The 12,114-nt window shown below is 40.6% G+C and overlaps 1 protein-coding gene across 1 annotated transcript in view; it reads left to right on the top strand.

The window, feature by feature from the left end:
• The first annotated feature begins 869 nt into the window (after nucleotides 1-869).
• The window catches only part of LOC107187502 (neurotrimin-like), a 173,761-nt gene continuing 162,516 nt past the window's right edge, over nucleotides 870-12,114 (top strand). Inside the window, exon 1 of the mRNA XM_015575621.1 lies at nucleotides 870-942. Coding sequence (XP_015431107.1) covers nucleotides 870-942 — 73 coding nt within the window. The remainder of the gene's footprint in view (nucleotides 943-12,114) is intronic.

Genomic DNA, 12,114 nt, shown 5'->3' on the forward strand with positions numbered 1-12,114 from the left:
TACGGCGAAGGCGAAACAACACGAAACGCGAAGTAACGGAAGCTTCAGACGTGTCTCTAAAGAGTTACAGAAGACTCCGAGAACTCTCGAGAATTTCAAGTGATGCGCCTCGGAACTTCCGAAACATCGGGGAACCCCGAAAATCTTGAAATAGATGAAACTTTCTACGCTTTCAGACCAGTCGATCTCTGGAAGCTTGAGAAGTTTTCATTTATTCGGCGCGTTAATAAAGTAATCCCCTATTTTTCCGATTGTGGAGTAATTAGTAACTTAAGGTGGTAGCTTCTTCGCGTATTCTTGGCGCAAAATAGCGAATAGTTCGAAGATTGCAATTAATTCCCAAAAGAATCGTCTGACACACGGCGGGACTGTTGCGTCGCGTCGTTCACGGATCGTCGCACGATCATAGAGACTCGGCGACGTTTCAATTAAACAATTCCGTTATTTATCCCCGATAAATCCGTCGTCTAGGCCTCTGATGCAATTAACCGTCTTTTAAGACTTCCAGTCAGCGAGGCCGCTGGGTGGTGCGTGGGGGGGGGGGGGGGGGGGGGGGGGACGGCACGAATGGGAAATCGTTAAAGTAATTAAGACTTTAATGTAATTAGCACGAAAGTAACTGGTGCGGGAGGCCTCAGAATTGTTGCCTCTCTTGGCGTCGAAGTAGGCACTTCTCTGTCCCCGCGTGTGCCATGTCGTCAGAGGGGGACAATTGTAAACAGATATTTCGCGATACATTTTCTTTCTCGGCAAGAGTGGGGAGTTGAACGTTAGGGCGCATGCGCCACCCGGTTGGCGGCAAAGCGCCCGAAGAGCACCGGCGGCGTATCGCCAGTCAGTTGACGTAGCCGCGTCGTCCACGTAGCAATATGCTGCCAGTTCTCGCGATTTCGGTGTTCTGCATCGTGACATGGACAGCCGCGCTGAACGACCCGTCGCCAGGTAAATCGAGCAATCATCTCCCGACCCCTAAACTGAGGGACCCTCCTTTGGACCATCGGTTGTTCAACAAGATTAGTCTAGAACGTGGTTTAGGTTAGGTTGAATGTCAACAATGGCCTGACAAATTTCTGGGTGGTAAGGGCCCGGAAGAAACATGTCCGTTGTATATTTACACCGAACGGGGTTAGGAATTGGCCAATATACGTCACGGGAAATGTTCACGGACCTGTGCTCTTCACGTACCCACGAACGCTGTTAGCCTTTATTGCCCGGTGTAATCGTGAGAGTATCCAAGCGGCCTGGCTGACTTTACGAGGACACGTGTACTTAGCTTTCGTGAGGGAGCAGGTGTGTCAAGTCGTTTTCCACCCACTGTCATTTCGGAGCTCGCCTTCCTCGGACGGAATCTCAATACGACGATCGTAAAATGACCGCTGACTAGGTCTCCGCGCTGAGTGTCGGGTGGAAGAGCATTGGGGGGGGGGGATGGTTGTAAAGTTCGTCACGAGTGGAGAGGTAAAGGCGGGAAGATAAGGCGCCCGGTAACTGTTATGGGAATTCATATAAGATTGTGTGCCAAGTTGCATGATCCTGCGACGTTCGGCTGCTTGTTGGACATCGGCTGACTTCTGGTTTTTATGGTGACCGCGTTTCTTCGCGCGAGAAATCAGTGGACAGTGGTGCTTATTGGATTTCGGCTGTCAGTTTCGGCTGCGCCTGGGTGAATCTTGTTTTATCATTTTTCGAACGATAGAAAATATCGCTAACGTCGACGCGTTTCATCGTTCCTTCGTGTAGTTGAGTGGTTAAATGTTCAACGGTATGGACTTTTTTCGTCGTTGCTCGACAATTTGGTGTATCCAGGTATACTTTTAATTTGCTACGTCCTAATCTTCAGTTTCACGCCGATGGGCTCATTCACACTAGGCATGCTGCCAACTTGTCCCCTGCTGTTTACTAATTCTCTAACTTCCGCGCCGTTATTGCTCCATTATTCACTGGCCTAACTCTTAGCAGTTATTACTTATTCACCTCGCTTCATCGAACCACTTGATATTGGGGAAACGTTCGGATATATTTGTAGGCGCGAGATCTACGATTGTCTTTTTCATGAAATTGTACACGGTTCGTATTAATCTCTTCTGTATTTCCCTTTTTTTTCTCGCGGTGGTGTATGTAGGTACAGAAATTTTTCACCGACCTACGGTGGTCTAGATTTTCTCTGCCTCTTTTTAACTGGCGCAGGTATCCCCTTGGTAATATACTGCTCCTTGTTCTGGAGGTCTGTATCTGATTTCGCTCTGCAATCTTCTTCTTTTCCTTCTGATACATATTCCATACTCTTTTCTGGTCTATTTCCTTTTCTCCGTTTTGTCAGTGTAGGCAAATACCTTTTAATAGCATACTGTTATTTGTTCCCGAGCTTCGTGCTTGATTTGAGCTAGATATCCCCTTTGATACATACATACGTATATTCCACATTACTTATCGTCGTTTATTTTATGTCTTCTTCCTTTTCGCTGCGCGTGGTTTAACCCCCACCAGCATTGTGTTTGTTTCTCGTTTTCGAGTTTCGTTTGTGACTTTAACGAGATTTCTTCTTGTCCAATATGTATTCTATCGGTCTTTTTATATTTTCTTTTATTTTGTGGCGACTGCCTCTCGTGACCATCTATTTATTCTTGTTTTCGACTTCAACGAGATTTCTTCTTTCCTCTCGATATCTTATTTCCTCCGTTTACTCGTAATTGTTTAAACAGCTCACAGTAACGCGAATTAATGCCACGTCTCGTTCTCGAGTCATGAACTTTTTGTGTTCGATTTCAGATCCCAATTTTCTTTTATTCTTAGCACATATGTACTTTACAACAGCCCCGGGCACTTCTATTTTTTTACTCCTAAAATCGGATCGAAATAATATGTACATCCTTAATTAAATACGTCTAGTAGATATTCATGCATCCACAGAATTCTTACTTACCGAATGTGATGTAACATTATCGCAGTTCAATGCATTTTTACACTGTTAAGATTCATTAAAATAGTTCCCTTTCTTTAATTGTTGATCACATGACGTTGCAATTACAGTATGGTTTCCTGCATATTGTTAGGTAATTCCTCATGACCAATAAATTTTAGTGTCTGTTTCACGAGATATAACGAGTGGCGATATAAGGAACATGGGTGGTATTAGGTATCTTTAGCCTACTACAGTAAATGATCGATGAGTGTTGGAAGGCTCCACGGAATTGATAAGAGGTCCTCAGGTGTAACACCAACTTTTTAATGGGTTTTACTACAGTAATAAAGCTTGGAATTGTGAACCCAATAATATTTGTTTCAGCCGCATATAGCCATTATAGTTTTCGAAGTATTTAACGTTCAGTGCCGAGGAGCCTTTAAGCACTCATCCAGGATTTACTGTATTTCTTCCATCTATGTAATTTCTCTTTCGTTCTCCTTTCTCTGATCGTTTCTCATATTTTTATTAACGTAAACAGTCCTTTCTTCCTTCTATCTCCGATGTATTCGGCATCATCGCGACTCACTTGACGCTATTTTTTCTAATCTTTTAATCCGCGCACCGTGTACCCGTTCCTCGCGTTCTCCGCCTCGTTCGAAGCATAATCAGCCCCCTCCTCAAAACGTCAACAAGAACTCAGACTCTTCCACGTCAAACTACGGACAAAATAAAAAACGGCGTGGGCAGCTTCGTTTTAGAGTGCACGTCACCGTTCCGCCATTTCTTCGTGGCGAACAAAAAAAAAAAAAAGAAATGCTCGTCCGCGGTACGCGTGATAGAGCCTCGAGTGCGGTGATCGAAATCTTATCGGTCCGCTCGATCACTTTAATCGCCGCCCCCCGCTTTACTGCTTCGTATATAGTTGCATAAAATCCGCGTTAGCCCGGGACTCGACGTCGGCGTCGCGGGATCGTGTTGTAAATTTAGTTTCCCCGAATCGATCGCTGGCCGATTTCGCGGTTCGCGAAACTACAATGTGTACACACACACGTACACCAGCGGCGAAAAGTACGGGACCAGGTCTCATAATTAAAGACAGTGGAAAATGTTATTTTACGAAGCTTTGATAAAAGTTTTGTGCTAAAACGTCACTTTTCCTTCAATCACTCATCGATGATATACTGTATTTCGTTACGATAGAATAAAAGTTATAGAATAAGTACCCTCACGAGCAAACTCGGCTTCCACTAGGGGAAAAAGTGACGTAGAGACCTCCTTCTATTTGGTATTGAGAATTATTGAAATATATGTTAAATTAACATTCGATTTAACATTTATTTTAGTACTTGAAATCAATTTACCAAGTGGTATGAGGCTCTTCTTTTACGCCACTTTTTCTCCTAGCGGAAGTTTTATTCTATCGTAACGAATACAGTATATCATCGATGAGTGTTTGAAGGTTTATCAGTACTGAGTGTTTAGACGTCATCTCCACCACTGGGCGCTTCAGTGGTTCCACTGGGCCCCCCACTGGTGGAAATGACGTCTGAACACTTACAAGGGAAGGCACGGAAGTGTCCCCCTCCGATTTTGATGAAACTTCGTATGTCTGTTAAGCAGTCAAAAATAAGGGATACGTATTTTTTTTATCGTCTGAGACGCGACTTTAAGGGGTGAAACCACCCCTCGAAGTTTCGATCCCAAATTTTTTTGTTATAAACAAATTATATTTTGGACAATTTTTTAACACCATATTATTCTACATAAAAAACTGCAAACCTCGTCCATTAGAAGTTTTCATATATCACCTCTGGTTTCCGAGATAGTACTTTCGGGTCGAAACTTCGAGAGGTGCTTTCATCCCTTAAAGTCGCATCTCAGCCGATAAAAAAAAATACGTATCCCTTATTTTCGACTGCTTAAAAGACATACGAAGTGTTATCAAAATCTGAGGGGGACACTTCCGTGCCTTCCCTTTTTAGTGATGAGGAGTCTTTGAACATTCATCGATGATTTAGTGTACTGAAGTCCTGAACTCTGATCCCATACTTTTGGCTGGTAGTGTAGGTACGTCCCATATTTACCATTTTTAGAGATCGATTTTTCGGTCGTACTGTTATTCGAAGCTGTGGAAATAGTTCCTGTATTGTCCATGTTCCATGGTTCCATGTATTGTCGTGGGAATCAAAGAAACTCGTCTAATCACGCACCTGGAGGGACTCGAGTTGTTTCTTGAAGAAAATGGAACCTGGGTTTTGTATCGTAGGGAGAAAATATCGATCTATCGGACTCGTGGGGTTTCTTTCTTGCGGTCGGCGCAACCGGATCGCTCGCTGCGGTGGCCCTTTAAACCCTCCAAGGGGGGATTGTTTTACCGTTTGCCACCGCGAACGCACACACCTGGCCTAACCCGAACCCATAGCGAATTTTCGTTTCTACGTCTTCCCGGATAAGAAACATATGTTGAAATTTTATGTCTTTATATTTTTAGACGGTTATTCCGAACTGGTGACACAACTCGAATGGATGTGATTATACACGCGAGAATGTTGAATAAAATTTATTTCATATGATGCTTCGTTTCGAAAATAACCAATTTTCGAAATTCATTCAATAAACGTACGTTGCAGAGCTAGCTTCGCGAGAGTTCATTCGAACACAGTTGTTTGTTTCTTTTGGCATAAATTTGACACGGAATAGACATGAATTCGAAGAAGGTTTCGACGATAATTTAATTAACATGAGAAATGGAAGCTGAGGATAGAAATAACTCTTCGATGATTTAATTTCATTTAGTCTAATCTTATGAATCTGATGCCATTCATAATAATGAACCAATTTCTTTTGCGTTTGTTTATTTAATTTGAGTACCGAATATCGATTTCTTCTACTCTACCTAGTTTTCAATATTTTTGAATCCTATGTATCATTTTACGTCGTTCAATTCCGCATCAATTTAGCCATTTCGAAAATGGGTGTAGTGGTATTAGAATTGAACGACCTCTCAAAGTCACTCAATGATTAGCTCCTCTAGGGTTACACGGATGCTCTACGTATTCCCTCAAAAATAGACATGATTCTATTTTTCTGTTTGAATAAGACAAATATTGTCACGGATTGCAAGTAGGAACTGTACCTAGTTGTTTTATCATCCAAGAAGTGGTCTTGAGCAGTCAATTGAGTTTGGTCCGTCTGACTGTACTTGATTCGCTGCCGCGAGGAGAAGAGGTTTCATTGGATTTATTTCGGTCGAATCACCTGAAATCCATATCACCTATTTTTCTACTTAAGTGTCACTAACTGCTTATACGTGGTCGTTTTTCTTTTTTGAGGAGTTTCTTTTTTATTTGCGTCTTCGATGTGTCTGTCAGTGAGACCATAATTGGCGATTGAAAGGGTCAATTGGGAGATTAATTGGACAAGAAGAAAAGGGAAAGAATTTTCAATATAGTCATTCGACTATTAACAACAGAACTATTTTTACTCGATTTAACAGTTTCGTAATAAAATTCATTATATAGATTAATCAATGATCATACGTTTTTTGTGCCGATCAGTCGTGTACTTTACAAAAGAAATTTTAACTACTTTAACCGGTAAGATGTTCTTTAAAGATTCAATCTTTGCTTAGAACTTACTGAAAGGTTCTTAATGACTACACTTGACCTATTCGCTTTTGACTTATCGAACCAAATTGGAACATTTCCGTTTTTCTTACAAAGAACAGTTCTCTTATCTTTTGTACAATTGACAGAGTAGGGCTCGATTGAACTCTACTTACAGTGTACATAGAACGTTTTTAACATCTCTAGTAACCGCGACTTTTCAATCAATAAAGTAAGGGTTTTACAGTGATACGATATTCTTCTAACAATAGTAGATATCTTCGTAGTATAATACGAATTCTATGTATTTAAAATATAATATATAATTTTGTAAAATATCCAATCGTCTAAAATTCAGTGCAGTAAAAAATTGCCGAAAGCTTATTCAGATTTCCAACAGGATACATAAATTTTTCTTTACGCCCAGTTTCGCGTAATTAGCCCATAAAATTCTATATTTGCACGGACATCTGGAGTCTACTAATTAGTCACGAAGGTGTAAGCCAGCACCTAACCCATTCACCGATCTCACTTTTATTATCCGGCGGAAAAAAACCCATCACATGTCGAAGCCGTATAATATCTTCACTCTTCAATTGAAATTTTCAAAGGACAAGACTTTTTTATCCTTTCCCTAACATTTTTCTATCCTTCGAAAAACAGATCAATTCACATTCATAGGATCATTCATACAAAAATCCTTCAATAACCATACCACGTGTCTTCCTGATATCTGAAAAATGAAAGTTCAATCAAACACAAATCGACAGGCATATTCTCTCCATTTCACCAAAAAGATTCTGAAGTCCGTTCAACCAGAGAGTGATAGAAAATTTCACGTGTCTTTGGTTCTTGACACAAAACTTTTCATCCGGCAAACAAATCCATTCATCCCAGATCCCCGTGTCCGCACACAGGCGAACGACACCGTTGCCCACGTGGTCCACGGTGGGACACGATGTCACCCATTGAAAATCGACGGTAACTTTCCCGACGACCCAGTACAAACCGCAACACCATCAGCTTCCGAGTGTCTCCCGTTGAACTACCCGGGAAACGTTAACCTCCAGCCAGGCAGAGTTCGATTTATTGTGTAATCGCCGTCTCCAGTTCATTACGTCGCTGTTGCAGAGAGTCAGAGACAGAGATAGAGCGAGGGACGAGCTTAGAATCGCGGGCAAGGTACATTCAAATGGAAACGCGCGATGTCGGCATTGTGCCACCTGCGCTCTTTCTTTCCACCTTACACACCCCCTTTTCTCTGTTTCTCTCTCTCTCTCTCTCTCTCTCTCTCTCTCTCTCTATCTCTATTGCTCTACCCTTGCCGCACGAACGGGGTGGCAAGTATAAATTATCACGGCGGAAGTTAGTCCAACGAACTCTCCTTATCCTTTCGCGTGATAATAATTACTCTCTCTTTCTCGGCCGGTCGGGTGGAAATAGGTTCTTTAGTCGTCTGACGGGACACTTCGTAGATCGTGCTAGAGATCCCTCGTTTATTCGTGCCGGAACGATTATTTTCCACGTCCGTTGGACGGAGGATGGGCTCCCCTCCGAGCGGTCGCGATTTAAATAGCAAATTCGATGCTGGTGATCTGATCGAACCCGGATCGGATCACACGGAATCTCGGTTTCGGGCCGGGTTTTCGCGGGGGATACCTCGGGCAGGACTTTTGAGAAGTGGACTCTTGTGAGTGTGGCTTATTTGACTTATTTGTTATTTACTTTATATTTATATTTTGTGTATTTAACGTGTTAACTTTAACACTAGAACTATCGATGATGAGCGTATATTTATTTCTATCCGATAGATAATCATGGTAAGATTTTGAAAATATTCAAATTTGTATATCAATTAATTTCTTTATTTTCATACTGCAGTAAACGTTCTGAAAGATCTGAGAAAATGCAGTGTTGTAACATTTTAATAATTATCATAGGAGGGCACTAACCAGTCGTTTTGACTGCTTTGGTAGTTCTAGTGTTAACTATGGCTGTCGTTGATAGATGACGGAATCTGAGGAACTAAAAACGGAGAGCAATTAGCTTCATGTTTTCACTGTATTACACTTACAGTGGCTGCTAAAAGTTTCCGGCCAAATTGTTATTTGAATGTCTTTTTAAAAATACAGAGAGTGAAACAGAAAATGGTTCGTCACTTCTGGGGTAGATAGTGCTTGCTAACTGATGATAGAAAGTCCGATCTTTATGGAAACAATGGATTACCTTATCATTTCTTCTTTTCCTGATTACAGAATATTTTCTACAATTTTTATCAGTTTATTTACAATTTTTTTCGTTTGTCACTACGCTTTACCTTATCATTTCTTCTTTTCCTGATTACAAAAGATTTTCCACAATTTCTATTAGTTTATTTACAATTTTCTACGTTTGTCACTCGCTTTAACCGTAACAAAAAATTGTTTACAATTTTAAAAAATATTAATTCTTCGACCCACGTTTATTAGGTCATCTTTTCATTATTTGGGGTGTACTATATTATCCCAGAAGTTATGAACCCTTTTTTTTGTTTCATCCTGTATAATATGAATAAACTCTTAATATACCCATATTAAGGATACATTGCTTCCTCAGATTTGACGATAGTAAAAACATGCTTGCATAAAAACAAATACGGGCCTGACGAAAGTTATGACAAAGATAAGGTGAAATTACAGTTTGGTTTGGAACTTTCGGTAACCACTGTATAGTGATATTTTTTCTGTAAAACATATATTTGCTTGTTTATATGCCTATTCATTATTTTTATTAGTATCACGTATTGATCAATTTTTTTGCGTTTGGATGGCCAGTTTTATGGATATGTACCCGTAGTTAAAGAGTTAAGCACCGCGTCGGTCACCAGTAAACGACAATAAACTTTCCATTCAGGTCACGTCGGTCATCGGTGATTGACGCCATGGAATGTAAGAAATACCTTGGTACTTAAATATGAAAATCGAAAAATGATAGAAAAAGTAACAATAAGTTTAATACTTTAGTACCATTAATTAATACAATACAATAATACAATAGTTATTTTAATGTCAAGTAGGAATGAGATTTTCCATCGGAATTGTTACCAAATTTTTTTGTAACAACTTTCGTAGTCCAATTTTTATAACTTTTCTTTCCAAATCGTTCCGTATTGTCGTTGGTATATTTCGTGTGAAATTTTTGACTTCAGACACTCCACTTTTTTCTGTAATTAGTGAAATAATGTTCGGTATTTACTTGTATTACCATTAACTAATGGTATTACCTGGCGCGAACGGAAAAGTCAACATAATCAGCTCGGCGCTTAACGCGGTGATTAATGCTAAAACCGAAATTGACAATTACAATTTGTAGTAGTATAAACCTGGATTAATGCAGCAGAAAATGTATACGGTGATTTTCACAAGAAATTAGTTTAATCGAAGGAAGGTACATATCGATTTTAGCGTTGAATCCAGTCGGAAACGAAATATTCTTATAACTCGACGAAATATTTTCCGATGCACGATCGAATGGTCTACCTATCATCGTCAGGATAAGTCAATCTTCCAAACCTCGGTCACTCCGTATGCAATCGAAGAAATAGCATCGAGCACCAAGTAGTAAAGTTGGAAAGAAGATGTACATATCGATTTTAGGATCGAATCGAGTCCCATAGATACCCAGGAAAATTGGACAGAAAGTTATTACGTTCGGAACGGAGCCAAGGTGGGAAACGCATAAGCATAAAATTGAAAGGATAATCGGAACAACGGCGAGCGGTTGGATGCTCGCGAATTAGGAGACGCCGAGATACCGCGCCGCCATTATGCACACCTTGCGGTGTAAACGGCCAGGCTAATGACTTAGCACCGAATTATCGCGCGTCGCTCGACGTCCCCGTAAATCTACCGTTCTGGCTTCTCCCTAATTGCACGAACCTTATTACCCAAATTAGTTACGAATTTCCCTAACGCCCGTAAGGGGAACCCGGTTCAATTAGAACGGACAACATCCAGAGGATCGGACGGTACGGAGTTCGTCATTTTTATCGAGTTATCCTTATCATTCGACGAGTAATGCTGTATCCTGTGTATTCAATTGAATTGAACATAGAAACAGTAATTCGTTAAAGAACAAAATAGTAAATTGTCTGATTTTTAAGGCGAGTAAACACGATTGTACAGGATAATGATTTATGCTCTTTTTTTTTTGTACGAGGGGTATTTCCAAGGTTCTGGGAATTGCGAACTGGCTGAATAATTCTGGGATAATGATGACTAATGCTTCGCTTTGGCGAACGCAGATGTCTTTTTAAGTGTTACTTTTGTAATTATGGAAGAAGTTGTAAATTCTCAGAGTCATTGTTTTGTGAAAAATTAATTTTAAACGAATTGCGCTGGGAATTACTTCCATATCTGCATTGATCTAACACCCAGCGATTATCGCATGTTTCCAAAATTAAAAAAGTGCATACAGTTAAACGGAAATTATATCGAAAAATTACAATATAAGATAAACGAAAATTAATGAAATAAAGAATTTATAACACAATTCCCAGAACTTTGGAAACACCCCTCGTATTTAGCTCTCGTACAGCGAATGCAGGGTCAGTTCGACTCATTTGTAGTTAAAACCATATTATTTGCAGTTATAATTTAATATACGAAGCAATCGAAAGTTGAAGCTTTTAAGAATATTCTGTTAAATTTTCAACTAACCTTATAATCCTTAAAAAAGCCACTTTAAATGGCTCATCCTGTATACCCTTATATATTTAATATAATAGGGTATCATAATATCCTTTTTACCTTCTTACCTTTTCACCATTTCTCCAGTTTATTTTTTTCCCTTTTTACCGTTTCTCCAGTTTATCTTTTTCCCTTTTCACCTTTTTATTTCTTTACCTTTTCGCCTCTTTAATTCATAAACCCTTTTCACAAACGACCTGCGTAAAAGAGCTCGGCCGAGCGTCGCATAATGCGACGGGCCTGTCCCCGAAAACTGGCACTGATACACTCGTCACGGTTTTCCAGTCGTTCGAGTGACACGGCCGACAGTCAAGGATGAGGCGTTTAAATTAATTGCGCCCATCGATTCGACGCCGCCGCCGGCCTGTGGACGATTTGATTCGTTGATTACACACCACCGACTGGTGCCGGTGTTTGATTTATCGCGTATTTCGCGTTATTAGACGGCAGTCATTCGTGATCGACGTCGGAGGGTGCATATTTCATTAGGTCACTCCGTGCCTGCGTGTCGCCTTTGTGTCGACCATCCCTCCTCGTCCCTAATACCCTATTTTCCACCCCGTCGACGATGTTCTTTCGCGAGAACATCACACATGCACGATAGGTGCTCCTCTTCGCCGCAGAACGACACTTTCAAACGAAGTAACTTAGTTTAGCCCGGAAATATGGGGCTACTTTGAAACGGTCGGCTCAATTTCTTTCGTGGTCGCGCCGCTGTAATGTCTTGAGGATATAATGGACATAGATTCTTTCTTTTTCACCCTTTTACGACGCGACACACCCGTTACTCAACGACTTTTATCTTTTGTTAGGCCTTTTCTTTCTCGCTGATGTATTACTGGCGACATACGGAGTATACAAGGGAGACTAGGGACAA

Source organism: Dufourea novaeangliae, unplaced genomic scaffold (genome assembly GCF_001272555.1).
Source record: "Dufourea novaeangliae isolate 0120121106 unplaced genomic scaffold, ASM127255v1 scaffold89, whole genome shotgun sequence".
Taxonomy (NCBI): domain Eukaryota; kingdom Metazoa; phylum Arthropoda; class Insecta; order Hymenoptera; family Halictidae; genus Dufourea; species Dufourea novaeangliae.